This window comes from Castanea sativa, chromosome 6 (assembly GCF_040712315.1).
Source record: "Castanea sativa cultivar Marrone di Chiusa Pesio chromosome 6, ASM4071231v1".
NCBI classification, from domain to species: domain Eukaryota; kingdom Viridiplantae; phylum Streptophyta; class Magnoliopsida; order Fagales; family Fagaceae; genus Castanea; species Castanea sativa.
Window position 1 is genome coordinate 43,512,421 of NC_134018.1, and position 20,123 is coordinate 43,532,543.

At 32.9% G+C, this 20,123-nt stretch overlaps 2 protein-coding genes and 1 long non-coding RNA gene across 3 annotated transcripts; all 3 read right to left on the reverse strand.

Annotated features, from left to right (window-relative positions):
• Positions 1-2,747: 2,747 nt before the first annotated feature.
• On the reverse strand, positions 2,748-3,258 carry LOC142640780 (uncharacterized). Its single transcript, XR_012845237.1, has 2 exons — positions 3,133-3,258; positions 2,748-3,004 (listed from the first exon to the last, which is right to left on the reverse strand). It is a non-coding gene; the product is annotated as an uncharacterized LOC142640780 (long non-coding RNA).
• A 5,074-nt stretch (positions 3,259-8,332) lies between these two features.
• Positions 8,333-9,403, reverse strand: LOC142638577 (RING-H2 finger protein ATL66-like). The gene has a single exon (XM_075812612.1). The coding sequence runs from the start codon at positions 9,012-9,014 to the stop codon at positions 8,496-8,498; it is 519 nt and encodes a 172-aa protein (XP_075668727.1). The 5' UTR covers positions 9,015-9,403; the 3' UTR covers positions 8,333-8,495.
• Positions 9,404-17,700: 8,297 nt separating this feature from the next.
• Positions 17,701-18,597, reverse strand: LOC142638828 (ethylene-responsive transcription factor ABI4). Its single transcript, XM_075812890.1, has one exon. It carries the CDS (start codon positions 18,595-18,597, stop codon positions 17,701-17,703), a length of 897 nt encoding a protein of 298 aa, XP_075669005.1.
• Between the last annotated feature and the right edge of the window lie 1,526 nt (positions 18,598-20,123).

Here is a 20,123-nt window from a genome sequence, read left to right on the forward strand (position 1 = left end):
AGGCTTTTGCCATCAAAATTGTACATTTTGGAGAATAGGCTTAAATGGCCATTGACAACTACTTTTAGGGGACTTCAAAGAGTGGATTTGCCAAGAAGGAGGGAAAAGATGGTCTATTTATGCATGCCCCTATTCTTGCCATGTTTTCTTTCTTCTTTTTACCACTTTCTTTCTTCCTTTCTTTCCGTTCTTTTTACTCTTAGTTTCTTACTACTCTCTTGCCGTGGATTGTTCCCCCTTTTTGGTCTTTCCTTTTCTTAGGTCCCTCTCTCTAGGTGCCCCTTTCTCTCTAAGTGTCTCCCTTAGGTGCTTACTATTCTCTTACCATGAGTTCCCCTACAAGTGCTTTCCCCTTAGGTCTCTCCCCTTTTATCCATGGCTACCTCCTCCTTTTATAGTGAGCTAATTCAATGAGATTTCTCCATTTTACCCTTAGGGCTTTATCAACTGTTTTTGGTTTGTTGTGGGTATCCCTTTAGGACTACCCATCAACCCATTGGTTGCCTCGACCACTGTCATTGCTCAGTACATGTTTGCTGCACCACTACTCATTTGTCATTTCACGACAAAATTACCTTTTGTTTGTTCTTGCTGTATACCTCTACCTTTAGGTTCAAATGGATAAGGATTGGGCTACCTTACTACCTAGCTTTATGGCATGCTTCAGATGGTTCCAACCATCTATTACTTCTTTTGGGTAAGATACCATTCCAGCAAGGTATATTCCCAAAAGAAATCACGATTAGAAACCAAATATAGACTCCATATTCTCCCTACCACCAAACCACACCCTCTAAATCCTTTTGATTGTGAGTTTACCTCCCTTGTATTGACTGGGTACATGTTGGTGGTGTTCTGGCCCTTGTGTGCTTACTTCACTATCTTCTGTTTTTGTCTTCTTTCGTTCGCACGTTGTTTCTGATGTAGCAGATTAGCTTTGTTTTGTTCTGTTGCGTGTCTCTGTTTTATTTCTTCATGCATTTCCCGTTGTGTTTGTCATTTGCTTTAGTTTGACTTTTCTTTCCTTCACGCAATTCCTGCTATTGACAAGTCCTAATATTGACACTTCCTACTATTTCTTGTTTTTTTTTCATCATGCTTCTTCATATTAGTTTTTACACCTATCCTTTTATACAAAAGGATTTGAGCATTTGTATGCCAAATAATGTTAACTAGATCAAAAAGGTCTTTGGCCTAATTCGCCTTAATTTGTCAAAGTCATTCTGCTAAAGAATTGTATTCTGTAGCAAATTTGCATTTTGCTATAGATCGTTTTCCCTTGTATTTCTTTCTTTGGATATTTCTTGCTCTTAGGTCTTCTTCGTGGGTCTTTAGACCTTACTTTTTAATGGGCTTTCCTTCGTATGGGCTTTTGGAAAAGGATTCAAAAAATGGGCATCAACATACTTTAGTTTTCATCTATTTTATTCTAAAAGAAATCCAATTGGTAATGAACTTCCTTTTGGCTAAATAGTAATACCCCAGTTTTGTTGTTACATAGCAAATTCTCGTTTAAGGAATAACATTTTTATTTGAAGCACGAAACGCAACAATTGTTGATTAACTCTGCGCTCACACAAGAATTTGAAGATTAACGAGATTGTTTACACACAAGAATTTGCAAATTAATGACGATGTTGTTTGGAAACCTATGAAACGTAATAGGCCACGATACAAAACCAGCCATAGGCCACGATACAAGACCGGCCACAATGGCATTATGCAAACGAATTGATCTCATAACTATAATTCGGATACAGAATCCTATCCTAAAGCGAGAAGGGAATTATGTAAACAAATTGAATTCAAAGTGTTTGAAAAATTAGGAAATCAATATTTATGAAAAGTCCAACGTGGGAGCAAAATTCTCAAAATCTAAGTGCGTACAATCCATTACCTATATTCAAAGGTCAAAGTGGACTAAGGAATGAACTACATTCATCTGTATATTACACCTTTATATAAGACCAACCATGTCCACCCCATTCAAAAAGCTGCAGTGTGATAAGATACCAATTGTCTAATTAAGTTTATATATATATATATATATCAATAAAGAGATAAATAATACTAAGGATAAAACTTGCATACTAATTTTTTATTTTAATTGAGAAACCTAAAGTACAATCAGAATGTGCCAACTCAATTGAGTTACAAGGCTCTTGATGAGATGAAAGATTATATTCTTATGAGATATCTTAAGCAAGAGAAAGAAAAATCAATGTTCATTAACTAAACTAAATAGAGCCGTACCTAGGCATTCACTATTGGAAAAAAAAAAATTCAATCATTCAAGTACATGACAAGCTCTGTATATCTAACGCCAAACAAGTAATAAGTCGCGAGTTCCATCCAATGACCTTAACACATCCCAACTATCGACTATCTTTCTAGATCACATGCCAAACCATTATCTAAATGTCGGGGATAACACACATCAGTCTATCTATTCCTTAGATTGACTATAACTAGAAATTGAATGTATAATACAATTGTTTATATATACAACTAGCTTATTATATGCCCATGAGGAGAACTGAGAGCTGCCCAAGGCACTTTATAAACAGACCCTAACCCAAAATACATAGGCAAACTCCAACATACATCCCTTTCAATAACACAATCAACACATTTTGAACACATAATTAACAACCGGTATAACTGGAATTAACCAATTTGCAATTTTCAAGGAAATAAATAAACTTGGAACATCTAATCAAAACGACATTCAAAGATAAAAGCACGAATTTCCACATAACTATAACCATAAAAACATTAAAGTTAAAATACGAAAATCTCATTAAACAGTACAAAAATCCATTTCTTAGAAATTTATCCAAACATAGGAAAGGAAAAGACACTAACGGCTCTAATCAACATCCGATTAGAAAAACAAAACGACACCGACTTAATAGTAATAATGATAATAATAATAAATCTACTTGGATCTCTGTCTCATCTTTCGGCGCTTCCTCTTCAACCTCCTCATACGCTTCTTCTTCCACTGAAAAAAAAAAAAACAAAAACAAAAACAAAAACAATGAAATCAAAACGATGTTTGAAGAATTAATCGCTAAATTTCACATTCTGAAAAAAAAGAAAGGGCGTGTGTTTCAGTGAGATCGAGCATACCTTGGCTCTCATGGTGATGGTGATGCGGTGGCTAAGTTCGCTTCAAAACCCTAGTTTTCCAAACAAGGCTGCCGAGAAACCAATTTTCTAGAGAGGTTAGTAGAAGTGAGAGGCGTTGAGAGTATTTATAGGGAGTATAGAAGAAACCCTAATGTATGGTCGGCGAGAATTTGGGCCTAAGAACTGTATTGGTCTTCTGATCTTTCAGATATGCAGGCCCAAATTTGTAACTGATAAACTAGGCCTCGCAATTATAATACCCATTAGAAAAGTATTTGGGCTTTAGATTTTGAGCTTATGAGATAGGGTTATGTTTGGATTTTGGACATGTTTTGCTGTTTCTTATTCGTTTTTTTTTTTTTTTTGTTTATTATTATTTTTTATTAATGGATTTCAACTTCTTCTTTTTTCTTTTTCACTTCAAATACATTTTTTTTTATATATTTATTACCTAGATTTAAAAAAATATTATATATTGACCATCTAAACTTCATATTTTGTCATTTCAATCATCTAAGTTTCATGTATAGTCAATTCTGTCTTTTGTTAGTTTTTTGTTAAATGCTGTTATTAACTTACCAAAACGACGCTATTTTGGTTTTTTTTTTTTTTGTAATTTCAAAAAACTGAAAAACGTTATTTTTAATTTAAAAAAAAAAACTAAATGGCTCATGGGAACGCCGTCATTCCCTTAGCCCACTGAATATAAAAATCATCCCCCCCCCCCCCTATAGTTTTCACAAATTTCAATATTGATCTATTTCTAGGCCCTAAAATATAGCAGCAATATCCTTTCCCATGAAAATTAATTTGCAGCATAGTGCTTCTAGAGACAACTAGCATCTTCAATTGATACATTGATAATAATGCTAACTAAAAGAAGGAACAACAAAGCAATACAGAAGATTTAGCAAAAAAAAAAAGCAATATAGAAGATTATCAAAAAAAAAAAAAGCAATACAGATGAAAAAAGAGTCGGTGGAATGTTGACTGAGTTTTATTTTTTGGAGACTAGATTTTCTCGTCTGTTTCCTATGGCTTGGATGGCCTGCACAATCGTGCTCTCTTCTCTCTCTCAATCTCTCTCTTTCTCTCTTTCCCCCTTTCCCTCAAGTTTCTTAGGTCAAGTGCCGCTAGGGCATGGTGGGGGTGGAGACGATTTTTCATATTCAGTGGGCTAGGGGAACGTCGATCCCTAAGCCCTTTATTTTTTTTTATTTAAATAACGCTTTTCAATTTTTTGAAATTAAAAAAAAAAATCCTAAACAGAGTTTTGGTAAGTTAACTACAACACCTAGCAAAAGACTAATAGAGAATTGAATTGACAATACTTGAAACTTAAAGGACTGAAAATACAAAATGTGAAACTTAGAAGGTCAATTTTGCATTTTGGCCAAGATTTTATTAAAGCAATTACTATTAGGCTACTCACAATTCCTAATGGTTTGTACAGCATACTTTTTATCCATTTTTTAAATGCCTTTTTATATATTTATTACCTTGATTAAAGAAATTATCTATATATATATATATATATATATATATATATATATATATATATATATATATATATTTTTTTTTTTTTTTGTAAGAGTTTATTAAAGCAAATACTATTTAGCTACTCACAATTTCTAGTGATTCGTGTATCCCTTTTATGGATTATTGTTCACCCTCCTTTCTCTCATAAAATTTTTTCACTTTTCACATTTTTAACTTTCACTCTTTACTTTTCATAACTTTTTTTAATCAATGGTTGAGATTGAAAGTTATTTTTTACAATTATCAATCTCAATTATATATAGTAATTGCGTCAGGTGCAATACCTTAGGTATTGCACCTGATCTCAATTCCCCTTTTACCCATTTTCCATAACAATCTCTAATAGAATGGGCATAGGTCCCAATGCACAAGAGTAATAGACCCATTAGAGCATCACCATCAGGTGTGTCAAATGCCAAATATTTGGTATTTGACATATCAAACACCAAAAAACATCTAAGGTGTTTTAAATGCTTAAAAATTTGGCATGAATGAACAATACACTTTTAAATATACACTTGTACAGATCAAAATGCTAAAACTTTTTAATATTTGTTTATTCTACTTTTCTCTCTCTTCTTTCACCTACGACCCATATCAGTCCCTCTCTCAGCCTTTCTTCCTCTTCACCGATCCTCCCAATCAGACATCTCAGCCTCTCTTCCTCTTCGCCAATCTTGCTCATTCACTCTCTTAGCCTCTCAACCCAGATCATTCACCCGTGACTCATTCTTGCTCGTCTCTCTGCCACTGTCCTCCTTATGCGTCCCCTAAAGTTTGCCTTGTGCTGCCACCGACGTCCGATGTCGCCTCCAATCTCACCGCCAATCTCTCCTCTGAACTTGCCTCTAGCAGCCATCGATCTGCCCAACCTCCTCTCCTTAAGATCTTGGTCGTGGTGATTGTGGTGTTTTTTTTTTTTTTTTAAAATTTTGTTGTTGTTGTAGCAGTGGCTAATATTGGTGGTTGATCTTGTGGGGTGGCTGATATTGATTGTGGTGATTGTTGTTGTGGTGTTTTTTGTTGTTGTTGTTGTTGTTGTAGCAGTGGCTACTATTAGTGGTTGGTTGATCTTGTGGGGTGGCTGATATTGGTTGTGGTGGTTATTGTTGTGGTGTTTTTTGTTGTTGTTGTTATAGTAGTGGTTGATATTGGTGGTCGGTGGTTGATTTTGTGGAGTGGTTGTTGGTTGTGGGCTGTGGTGGGGTGATTTGTGGGCAATGGGGTTTTAATGTGCAGCAGTTATTTTAGATTATTTTAATATGTTGTACAGATCATTTTAATATGTTGAAGGGAAGAATAGAATATCTGATGAATGATGTATTGTAAAATAATGTGTTAAAATAGGAAAAGTAAGTTTTTATGTTTGAAAATGACATTTGAGATACAATACTTGATGGTGATACTCTTACAATTTAGATTTGTGTTAAATAATTGTCAAGTGTCGACGTCTCGACAATTCCAGTGACATTAGATCCACCCCTTGCCCATCTCTAATATCACCTGCACTCCTCTCGCTAAATTGGTATTTCCAATAGATCGCTTGGGAAAAAGTGGAATTTCATTGAACCAAAACAAAAGCTTTATCCCATGGCCATGAGAGAGCGTACATCTAGTACACGACATACTTATTATGTCCCTAGCATTCTCTATAAAGCATATTGATGACATATGGTGCAAACGTTACCTTTATATATGCCATTAATCTAAGCTTGCTAAAAAAACAATATGATCCTCAATCTTTTTCTGACGTAGGTGGGGATATTTCATGTTTGTAAGCTTTTTTTTAAAACATATTCCTAACACTCAGACTACTTCGTGTCTTTATTTTTGACCATGATTTATGTATCTATACTATTAGGGGCAAAAAATTATCAAAGTTTATAGATTACTTTGAGTCTAAACAGATAAAAAGAACAAATAATAACAGAAGAGAATGACTTAAATTAGTCATCCATTGTATGTAACGCGTAACTTCCTTGTCATGACCTTATCTGCAATTTATATTTTTATTGACAATTTTATCCAATTGAAGACAAAGACAATTACACTTATGTGGATTGGCATACGGAAAAACACAAACTAGTGTCCTTTTATACTTTCCAATAGCAACTCAATAAAGTACTAAAAAAGTTGGAAAATATACTTAACGATAATGATTTAAATTATTGTAATTTATGTATCATACACTTCTTTGTTGCTTCTTTTCTTTATATGTAATGTATATTTAATATTTTATGTTTGACATCATGAACAATTATAAAAATAAATACATATTTGAGTCCAACTTAGTTTGACGGAAATTTTTTCCAACCAATTACATGACAATTGCTAAAATTATCCTGGTATACTTTTTAGTCATGTAATCTATTTGATGACTCATATAACTTATTTAAATAATATTTGATAATTTTATAAGTTAATTACATAATTATTTGGAGGAAACTCTGGTTAGTGGATATTCGTAGTGAATATACTCCATCTAGGTGGCCAAAAATTCCTTCTCAAACAAAAAAAAGAGGTGGCCAAAAATTCTATTTACTTGAAATATTTTGCAATGAAGACCATATTCACTTGAAATATTTTCACCAGTTAACAAAGGTAAACTTAGTGGAGGATCTTACTTTGCTCAACATCAAACCAAGACTTGCCAGAGTAAAACCAGGGGTAAGACAATAAACTAAACAAATCTAAAATCTCTTTCACTGCACTTCAATTGTCAAATGCCTATAATTTGGACATTATTGAGAAACTGAATCGAACAAAAGAGACACAGAAAGCTCCAGTTCATATTTATATACTATGGATAAAAAGTGTGTCACCATCTTCCTTCTCAATTCAACCCAAAAAAAAAAAAAAATTCCTTCTCAATCCGTGCATCAAGTAAAGCCACAAAGTATTGCCTCACAAAAGACAACCTACCACATGCTCTAGAATCAGAAGAGCATCACTCTCGGATCTAGACATTGTATTTACTCCAGTCTCCACCACCCACTGATTCTCACCAAATTTTGATTCTTGAGCAAGAACTTACTTGCAATGACAACTCCAGCAACACATTAATTGATGCAGTACACCGATAGATATATTATATACATACACAACTACCCCTTTCGTTCATAAAAATGAAGCACAAATATTGGCTACGACATATTGTTAATTGCCAACTGAGATTCACATCAGGGATCTGTATGATTCAGAAAATTTAATGGAACTAATTGGATAACCTTGCAGCGTTCTTTAACTTTTTGCATCGCCGACACCAGCAGTTATACAAATCTATAAGGTCCGTGATCAAATCGATAACAAATGCTCTAATTATTTAATGTTCTCCACAACGACCACTCTTCAACAGACATAACTGATCTACATGGCTCAAGTAACCACTAGGCTGATCTGCAAGCTTAAAATTTTATTTTTTTGAGAATCAAGCTGATCTGCAAGCATGGGCTAGTAACAAAAAGTTCTTCTGGGAAATTGATCAAACAGAGTGGACTCAGAGAGTGACTACCAATTAATTAGCAAACCCCTATCTCATTAACAAAACGAGACCCATTTTTCTAGAACAAAAGCATGATCAAATCTCTCTCCTATATCTTCGTCTTTACCTTTCAATTTTTAACTAACTATAATCCACATAAACAACAATATAAGAACAAGATAAACCCCATGAAAGAAAGATTTAATACTGACATTAAATAAACTACAAAAACAGGCCAATGCTAGCTTGACAACACGATTTACAAAAAGTAATTTACTCCACAAAAAGCATCTACTTTTGGAAGCTATATTTTACTCATGGGTGGTGTTCATGTTCAATCCATTCATTGTACTACTACAATTTGTGGAATTTCCGAATCAACCTGAGACTCATCTCGGAGAGAAGCTCTACACAAAGGACAACTCGAGTGGCTACAAAGCCACTTATCCACACACTCAGCGTGAAAGCAATGCTTACACAAAGGCAAAACCTTAACTTTATCACCATCCTCAAAAACACCGAGACATATACAACACTCTACATCTTGCTCTTCTTGTTCTTCTAGGTCCCCTGACTTCGGAGCCTCCAAAGACCGAAACAAGATCATGGGCAAGCTTCGAATGGTCAAGGGGTCAAGCCCAGCTGACCGTGTCGCCGGAGGCGGTGGCGCGTGGGGCGCGTGGCCAGAAGGGTGATGGTAGCGACAGACCCAGCGCGCGTAGAGGAAGAGAAGCGTGAAAAGGAGCATCACAGAGAAAAGAACCACAATGAGAAAGAGTGTACGGCCACGGATCTCGAAGCTCCGGTCGTCAAGGTCCGTGAGTCTCCACCGAAATGGCTGAGGTTCCTGAGACGATGCCATTAGTGCATACACAAGAATATATATGTAAAAAAAAAAAAAAAAAAACACAAAAATCCTAAGCTCAAATGGGTTTTGTTTTCTGCTTTTTGTGTTTTTTTTTTAGGGTTGAGTTGGTGGCGGCGATGTTGACATTGTGAAGAGCTTAGAGCTGCATGAACTGGTAGTTACTGTGTTAAGAGGGTAGATTGATAATTAGAGAGTTCAGTGCTTTGAGTTGATTGTATAGTTGTGGATATATATAATTGACTTGGTCCAGTAGCATATAGTACTAGGAGTATTTTATTGTAATTTGCAAGAGAAAAAGCTGTAGTGACTCCAACTCCCAGATAGAGCGCGTGTCTTAGCGAGAGACAGATCAGATACTTTTTTTGGTTTTTCGCAAAAGAAGCTGGATCACAAATCACAATCACAGAGGGGGTAATTTATAAATGCTGCATTTATGTAATATATAAGAGTAATGCAAATAAAATACAGTTTTTTCACACCAGTTTCTATACAATAAGCTCACGACACAATATTTTTCACATCTTACATTATCTATTGTAATCTGTGCATGCTAAAACCAAAATTGACGTCTACTCTAGCATAAGCAAGTGAAAATCATGTTAATAATGTTCATAACTTCCTCACAAGGGTCACAACCTATACAAGGGGCAAGCCTTCGTTGATTTTCTTACTATCCATGGCTAATACTATTTTATTATTTATATATTTAAATTTATTCGAAGGAAAATTCTAAATTGTTAATAAAACCCGATTTAGTAGTGATTGTAATTAGTACCACACCAACAACATCCTAATTCATAAATAAATATTTTAAATATTTTTTTTTTAAATTTTTTGTTCAAAATTTGACACATCATTATTTTTTGGGAACAACATTACTTTTATGTAATATATTATTAACATTGATTTCATCAACTCGCCATATAATCCAAGAGTCTAAGATCTATGATAACATCCAGCATGTGCCCCCACATTGGAAGCTAGTTTGTAGAAGAACAGAGAAGTAGAAAGCTTCGACTGCTTTCAGCTTCAAGCTCTGTCAACATTGATTCTTCCTTTACTTCTTAGGCCATGTGATGATCTCGCTTTCTTACCTCACAATAGGTTAAGTCAACAATTATGTAAATAGATAAGTTAACAAATATCTGAACAACATTGGTTTAGTAAATATTTTTTTAAACATTATATAAAAAAAAAAGTAACTATTTTTTTTTTTCATAAAAATGATTTAAAAATTTTTCTAAAATTTTCCATTAGCAGTTAATCAAACTCTTATGTAAAATGTCTTCATTTTATGTAAAGTGTCTTCATTTGGTCACAACACGTTAAGAATTTTTTATTATTTATGTAAATGATGATAAATATTCTCTTCTTTCATAAGTATTTCACCATGTAATAATAAGTAGATAATTTTAAGGTTTATATGGCGTGGTGGTTTGAACTTTATTTTTCTTTAACCACCCTTGTCCGATCTACTTGGAAGTGAGTGAAGATTAGATATGCTGAATGTGTTTAGGAGTGAGGAATAATTATTACTAATAATTTCAAGTTATAACCATTTTAATTAGAATGTTGTGTTTATCTAAGAAAGATTCCCCGTTCCCATCAAAAAAAAGAAGAAGAAGAAAGATACGGCCCATACGAGTAGTAGATTGGGTGGGATTCATTGCGTTACTGGATTTGTATGTCACGTTACCGACAAACCATATATTTACATGACTCTTAATTGTGGAGTTAAAAAGCTATAGGAGTATTCTATTTTTATTTTAGGAAGACCTATCTGGTTTAATTTAATCTTATTTTGAGAAATGTCCTGGGTAGAATACATGATATCTGTCTTTATGTACTTATCAAGAACAGGAAAAAAAAATAAAAATAAAGGATATATATACTTTGTCTTGCAAAAGAGTAACTTTACTCTTGTGGCAACAAAGTTTTAAGTATTTTTGAAGCATGAAGAAATGATACTCTCTCATCTCACATTTATAATGGAGTTTATTCATTAAATTCATGGTTGTGATCACTATAAATGTGAGAAGAGAAAATATTATTTCGCTATACTCTGAGAGTATTTAAGTATTTTTTTTATTTTTATCAAGAGCATTGTAACTAAATTAACATTTCTTCATATACAAAATGCTTAAAGGTCTAGAGAGAAATAAACCCAGCGGTAGAATTAGCAGTCTATTATCTCCAAAAGAAGAAGAAGAAGAAGAAAATACTCTATCCCATTCACCACAAATCATGATTAAAAGTGAAACACGTTGCAGGAGTTAGGCAGAGGTTGATGGAACTTTTGCATCTATCGACATCTTTCGCATTGAAAAAGGAAAAAAAAGAAATAAAACAGGCCTGGGTGTCCATTTAAAGACTCACATCTCTTATAGTGATAGTTAAAATTTAGCAAAGATGATAAGAGTGAGTGATGCGCGGCTTGATGCAAGTCCGTGAACTTTCCAATCATCAATTCTATTGCCTAGCTTGATACCACTAATACTATATAGTGTTGCATTATTGCCATGTGCACGGGTTTATGCAATAATTGTCCTAGAAAAAGAATTATGTTAGAGATATAAATTTCACAACATATTAAATGATAATTTTTTTAAAGTACTAAAATGAGTGATTGTTATTGAAGTAATACCACTTGATCTATTCTTAAATCATCACTTTATAATCCACTAATTACAACACATCACATTAATAATTGTGAAATATTTTGTACCAATAGATTTATTAATTTGATAAGGTAAAAAAGAAATCACAAAGCTTTAAAAATTAGTTATCCATAACCAATAAATAAAATAGATATATATGCTAGTAGATGTGCTCTTTCTTTTTCTTTTTTTTTTCCAGACAAAGAGTAGTATGTTCGTAAGTGACAATAAGAATGAGAAGTTACAAAATTGCGTGGGGTTATAATAGTGCACATAATCGAGCCAAAAAAAAGAAAAGAAAAATAGTTAAACAAAAAATAGAGCATTCAAACGATTACAGACAAGTAATAAGATTGTGCGAAAATGGAATATTGAACTTGTTTGAAATGCCTAACGTGATTGTATTCGATTTTTAGATCAACAAGGATTAGCGTTTTGTGCCTGCAATGAATTTCAAGACTCCAAAAACCAATAAATTTTTCTTGATACAACAAGGAAATTGAAACAGTAATCCTAAACATGCTATTTAAAGTTGAATAATGAATAATCATACTTGATATCCATATCTACAAACAAATAGCAAATATTGCTACTATAAAGAATTTAAGACTATAAAAATGCGAATATTAAAGATCTTAGTGTGTAGTCTCGTGTATATGCACAGGTACAATAAAAAATAATCACAATCATACGGTTCAAATTATACATTGTATTAGCATACACTTTTAAACATCATACATTTTGAAGATATGTAATGGTTTTTCATTATATATATAAATAATTTAATTGGTTTTAGACTATTCAAATTTTGCACCCACTAGTTCACTTGCTACAAAAATTAAAAACTTAGATAGACATATGGCGAAAAATTGGACTCCAATTGAAATCCAATTTAGAATCTAATTAAATTTGGACTCTTCGATTTTTACATTCAATAATTCACTTGGCACAAAATTAAGAATTAAATGAGACATGTGACACATAATTGAGAATCTAATTAAATTTTCTCTAAGTTTTGGCTATATATATATATATATATTTGAGACTCTATATTGTAGTTGATGAAGCATATGATATATATCTACAAAATAACATTGGCAAATGCTATGTTATATAGATAAATGTGGCGAGTGATTGAGCACTAGTGGATTAGTAGTAAGGATAACAAAATTGGACATGACCCGCGAATCTAACATGACACGACACGAAATTAGCAGGTTATGAGTTGAATCTTAATGGATTCATTTCATATTCAGATTGACACAACTAACTTGTTTAATAAACGAGTTGGGTTAGTGTTCAACATATGAAACCTGTGTAACCTGTTTGACCTGTCTAATTAAATGATATTTTATTAATATATCCTTCAAACTCTAAGTATATAAACTTATTAATTGTTGTGGTTTATTTTCTTTGACATATTGTAATTGGTTATTTGTGATACTAAGATATGCATTAATTTTGAATGATTATTTATGATGCAGTTACTTGTTAGATCTAGATTTTATATTAAAAATATTTATTTGCTTATTTTTTCATAATTTTTTTTTCTTTTTGATAAAATATGATAAATAGGTTGACACGACTAACCCGTTTAATAAATAGGTTGTGTTAGGGTCGAGAAATCTTAACCCGTTTAATAAACATGTCGGGTTAGTGTTGACCTATATAGTTGGATATTCATGAGTTGACACGACACGAACCCGACACGTGAACATGAAGTGTTACCCCTAATTAGTAGATTTAAGCAACATTTAACGAACTTAAAAAGCATGTTTAAGAATTAATAGATTGCAGAAACAATGAGTTAAATGGCAGGAAACATTTATTTTGAGATAATCCATATAGTTATTGTGTTCATTATTTTGCTTAGCTTCAATTAACATTATTTATAGCTGCAAAAAATATCACCCAATTTGTATTTTTTTGGAGCATCGTGTAAACATCATTAAGCTTTCATTACAAAATGTACTGTTAAAATTGTAGAGGCACTACAAAATAAGGAAATTTCAACAAATTATAGCTTGAATCAAGAAATGAATCTAGAAGAGAGAGAGATACAAGTTGGACTTCTTTCGCACTATGGTGCACTTGGTAGCACTAGTCACACACACACACACACACACACACACATATATATATATATATATATAGTTATTAATGTGATTAAAACCATTGAGAAAATGATTTATAATCCATTTAGAGAATAGAAGCATATATCTTAATTAATTCTTTATAGCTAGATACCGAGAGTATTATATAATTACTATAATTACCCTATTCTAGACACCTGAATTCATGTTTAATTTACATTTACATTGAATGAAACATGTATTTAGAATGAGTAATGAGTTGTCAAAGGTATTGCAACAAAAAGATCAAAATATTGTGAATGCTATGAAGATGGCTAAAGTTTCAAAACAACATCTAGAGATGACCACAAAAAGTTGGGAATCACCTTTTCTTTTTTTCTAATAGCATGGATGACATCAAAAACTTCTTAAAGACTCTTATTTGCTAGAAGTTAAGTATGGGGACAAGCCTCTATCCAATCCAAGCTCTCTTCGATCCTTGAGTGAGAGCCGAAAGGTTCACTTGAGCAAGAGGCTTCATCCATAGCCTTGAAAGGAAACAATATTAATTATTTGCGTAGATAAATTTGTTCTTGAAACTCATCCATGGTATCGAAAGCATATCACTTTCTAGACCTCAATTTACGACAGGTTATACAATATTCCAAGACACAACATCAAAGATAATGGAACATTACACATCATTACCAGTTCCTTGTAAAGTGTAAACTAGTATAATTCAAACTTAGGCTTTAACAACAAGAAGAAAGACGAAAAGTCTCAAAGATGGAACCGGCTAATTAAGCCTGATATTGGTTAAAGATAAGTGTTATATGTACGTAATATTTTCAAAACAAATTTTCAAAACAAATCATAGATAATAAGTTATTATTGGTTCTAATTTGAATATACAATTAATAATTTCTCACACATAACAACCAATAACAATTTGTTATAAAAAAATCGTAGACGTAACATTTCATTTGGTTAAAAAAAAAAAACTCCACAAAATCTTAATTTAAATACCAGGACACGGTTCATGTTTTCTATATACATTAATTGTCACTCTAATGCAATCTTCTTTTACTAATTTAGGGCTTTGTTCAGTTAAGGTGTGTTGCTTAAATTTACAAGCGTAACAAAATTCAAATGAATTATTTCATTAATGAATAGCATAAATTCCTTTTCGTTTTGACATATTAATAAAGCGACATACTTAATAAAGTGGATCTAAACAAATTTCATGAAAGGCCATTCTGGCCAACTATTTGTCAATATTCATTAGTTACCATACTGGATTTTTGATAAAATGATCATGCACAAGCCACAAGCGTTCATGCATGAGATATCAAATGGAATGGAAGGCTCTAACATGAAACAACAAACATGCATTTCTGATTATGGAGATAAGTGAGGCTCATCATTAAACACATTCTTATTGCTTCTCAAAAAATCAAGATAGGAAATATTCAAATAACTAGGGCTGACAATTTGTGTTCGCGTGTCGGGTTCATGTCGTGTTAACTCATGCGTATCTGATTATATGAGTCAACACTAACCCGACATTTTTTATTAAACGGATCAAGATTTTTCAACTCCAACACGACCCATTTATTAAACGAGTTAGTTATGTCGATTTGTTTATCAGATTTTATCAAAACAAAAAAAAAATATTTATGAAAAAACAAATATATAAATATTTTTAATATAAAATTTAGAACTAACAAGTAACTATATCACAAATAATCATTTAAAACTAAAGTATATCTCAATATCACAAATAATCAATCATAAAATGTTAAAAATAATCAATCATAAAATGTTAAAGAGAATAAACCACAACAATTAGTAAACTTATATATCTAAGGTTTGAAAGGTATATTGGTAAAATATTATCTAATTAAACAGTAATAAACCTACATATCTAAAGTTTGAAAGGTATATTGGTAAAATGTTATCTAATTAAACGGGTTAAACAGGTTCCATGGGTCAACCTGTATATTAAACAGGTCAGTCGTGTCAATCCGAATATGACATGAATCCCTTAAGTCTCAACCAATAATCTGCTAATTTCATATTGGATTCGTGGATTATGTCCAATTTTACCACCCCTAGACATAGCCATTATAAACAAGATAGAATTCTAGGATTTTTTTTAAAAGTCCATGTCTCCATGACATTAAACTTCAGCCTAATCATGATCAGATATGCACCAGAAAGTTTTATATAAAGTTATGGGGATTCCTATGTTTCAAAAATCCTATCCAAAATATCTACTTCTTCAATTCTGAAAATTTATTCATATACTCAGTCAAATCATTCCTATGTAACTTCAAAGTTGTTCAGAAAAGGAGAAGTAACATTTTTCAAATGGCCTGAGAGCCTAAAAAATGCTTCTCATTGCCCACCTTTTGTGGTAATCATTATTACAAATAAAATCAATGGGTGTTTACTCAAATTTCCTCTTATAAAATTTCTTAAACAAATATAACAGGGCTATATATAGTAGACTTGTCATTAGCTAGCAAATATATAACTGCAAATGTTGGTGAGAGATCTTAAATTCAATTCCATTGCAGGGCTAAATTGAAAAACAAGACAAGGCCCACAATATCCAAAATGCTTCCCTTTCTCCAGCATATTCAACAATATAAAAATTTTCCATAAGGCATTTTGAAGTGCAATCCTTAGTAGCCCCCAAACCCTCCCAACCCAAGATGGAAAACTCAGGTGGTATATATGTTTGGAGTGGAGGAAAGAAGGGGGGAGATGATTAGAATGTACTAAAATTGAGTCATTTTCCATTCTCTTCCTCTATTCTCCCCTCATCTCCCTCCATCCAAACATCATCCAAACATAAAAGGATCGATGATTTAATTTCCGTTCTGTCTGGAAAATGTAAAAAAAAAAAATCATATTTAACGTTTAAGTTCCTGTTAGGAAAGCTGTGACCAAATACGGCAGGTTTAAGCATTTTAAACTTTGTTAAATTGATGTTGCCCACGACCTTTATTTCTGAAGTCAAATTCAAAAAATGCCTAATGATACATTAGAAACTATATGATGAACAACCTTCTCAAAATAAAAAGAAAAATATATAAATACTTTTGTTGGTAGGTAAAATTGAATTCCACTTCAAAATAAGCAATCAGAAAAAAAAAAAAAAAAAAGCAATGACAGATCTAAAACTGAAATGCCTCCACTGGAAGCTTTCTACACACAGAAAAAAAAAAAAAAAAAAATCACATCATGCAAACTTTAGATATAAAAGGATGTGCTAATTTAATTTAATTTCTTCTAGCAATATATTGACTAACATAGATATAATTTTACTGAATAATATGCTTTTTCTTCAACAACAAAGTTCATGCCGAGTAGCCTTGTAACTTTAATGAGAACGAAGAATTCTCACCCAGAAACTCCACCAAATTATAAAATCTTCCTTACCTGGTACAAGCAACCATACCTTTAGTTCGCTTCCTTCCTCACAAAGAAAAACACAAGCAACATAGACTATGATAATTGGCTCCTCAATCACTTGGTCGCGGTCCAGCTATCTCTTATATGATTCTGACCTCAACAACCACTTTTGCAAGTCTTATTACACTCCATCTTCAACATTAATCTCAAACCCGAATTGTAGTCCCACAACACTAACCAAAGCAAGGGTATAGTTTCAACTTTCAACTCAATCTTGTAAAACCTTTTCCTTGAAACCATAATCAAACAAAAAGATCAATCTGAGATTCTGAATTACCAAGACACTAGTATAGGACCAAAAACACCTCGAGAATTAACTTGCATGCAAGCCAGTGCCAACAACAAACCCGACCTTAGTCCCCAAAATATTAGAAACCGCTATAGATCTTCAACATACTAATAAGTGCATAAACCTTATAGAGAAATTGAATAAATAATATTCTCTAGTTTCCCAAAACAGACATGCAAACCTTAAAAATCAAACAAGAAAGGGTCATCAACATACTGATCAGGATCCCCATAGTCCCAAAGGCTCGGTGTATACTCTTCCTCATTTGTCAAAGGCCACATAGGTGGAGATCCAGGTCCGATTGCCCCAATCGGATCCGGACCCACAGGTGCAACTCCCGATTGTGTAGTATTCAAAGTCAAGCTCGGATCCACTGACGCCACAAGCCTGTTAAATTCATTGTACAAAAAACCCTCATGTTGTTGTTGATCATTAGGGTTTGGGTACGAGGTCGTTGTTGTTGTTGTTGTTGTTGTAGTAGTAGTAGGTGTAACAGTCCCATCACAAGGCTGATATTGATTTAACTGTTGCACTATTTGTTGTTGCTGAGGACTTTGTACTATATTGTTAGCACAAAGTAAAGGACTAGGGTAAAGCCCAAATGGCACAGTATTCATTGAAGAAGCAGAAGAGAATGTAAATCCAAACCCAGAAGGGCGAGGAAGTAAAGGGCGAAGAGTTTGAGTGGAAGAAGAAGAAGAAGAAGAGCCACCACGAGTGGAAGAAGAAGAAGATTGAGAGGAAGAGTTTGAGGGTTGGAGATTGAGCTGAGCTCTAGAGCCGTAGAGAATGATGGCGGCGCGGTCATAAGCACGAGCTGCGTCTTCGGCAGTGGCAAAAGTGCCGAGCCACTTGCGTGTACGCTTACGCGGCTCTCGGATCTCAGCGACCCATTTGCCCCAACTCCTTTGTCTGACTCCACGGTACCTGAACTTGTTGTTGTCTGGGCCTCCTTTGCCTTTGCACTTCCTACTGTTACTGCTCGTGCTGTTGGTGCAGTTACTGGTGGTGGTGGTGTTTGAACTGTTTGTGTTTGTTGATTCAGTGGGTTTGGTGTGTTGTTGGAAAGGTTCTTCCATAGGTGAGAGATGGGGATGCTAGCTATAAAAGGTTAAAACTGTGGGAAAAGATGAAAACCGCCTCGTTCAGTGTTCTTGACTAGTCCAAATAGAGGGGTCTGGGTTTGTTTTGAATGTCATTTCTGTAAATGGTGGATGAGGGCGGTGCTGGTCTTTTCTGTGTATTGATATTTTGAGAGAGAGAAAGAGAGAGGATTGCTGCGCAATGAAGAAACAAAAGGACTCGTGCCTATGGGGTTTGAGAATTTGGAATCATTTTTATATATTTATTTGTTTGCTTCTCTTCTTTTATATTCAGTCTTGTTTTGAAAGTCTCTTTTTGGAAAATGGCCTAATGAAAACTTTTTACTTGAAGAATCAAATGCCCTAGCTAGCACTGATTAACACACGTAGTTACTAGGGTTGGGAATGATGATAAGCCATTCTTATTACATTAGTGTCAATAAAACTTTGACCAATACGTTGTTAAACGAATTTAATCACTTCACTATATAATTTTTAAGAGTACAGGAACATGTTACTTTATTATCATAAAAAAATCATGAACTAAGATTTTGTTATGTTATTAATCTGACATCTTAATCTATTGAACAGAGAATCTCAATCTTGTTCTTACCATTAACAAAGAGACAAATTTCAAAAATTATTTTGAAATGATTTAAATAACACGGTGATAAAGATGGTGATAAACAACACTTCTTTCAAAATATGGTTTCTTTAAATTCATCTTCTTTAGATACAATTCTTTGAAACAATCATCTTAAAAAATAAAAATAAAAGAAAAAACTAAGTTGCATTAAACTTATCATGAAAACTTCAATGTAACTCCTTGCGATATTACACAACTCCATAACTCTTCATTGACATTGTATTTAAATTCATCAACCATTGGTTTATATTATTTATGCACTTGCAAAATATCAATATGATTAGAGATTAATGATTATCTCATTAAAAATGTTCAATTTTGTAGTTTTTTTAACTTTAAAATTATACACAAACTATGAGTTTGTGAATCTAGTAAGTATAATAGAATCCAATTATATAGCATGAAATTTGGCGTAGATATTAGGAGCAATAAAAATACAAAATCAAATGGTTGGATTTGCAAAATTTTAATCCTATAAAAAGTTAAGATCCAGTATAACATAACAAAGAATTTCATAAAGTATAACTTGATCCTAACCTATATTTTAATATATATGTGTGTGTGAGAGAGAAGATGTCATTGGAAATTTAAGTGATAATTCAATGGTAATGATATTTTTTATAATATCTCTTTAATATAAGTATTTATATACTAGAAGAAAGGAGGTATGGTTCAAATCACATATATATAAGGTGCCCAAAGAAAGGACTATTACCACTAAGCTATATATCACTTGGACCCCTTAAAAAGTTTCTTTGATTATGTTGATACTGAGGTTATTACGAATATGACCAAACAAGCACGATAAGATTTTGGTTTTATAGCATAATATCACATTTATATGACAACCTAAAATAAAATATCTCTGCATACCTAA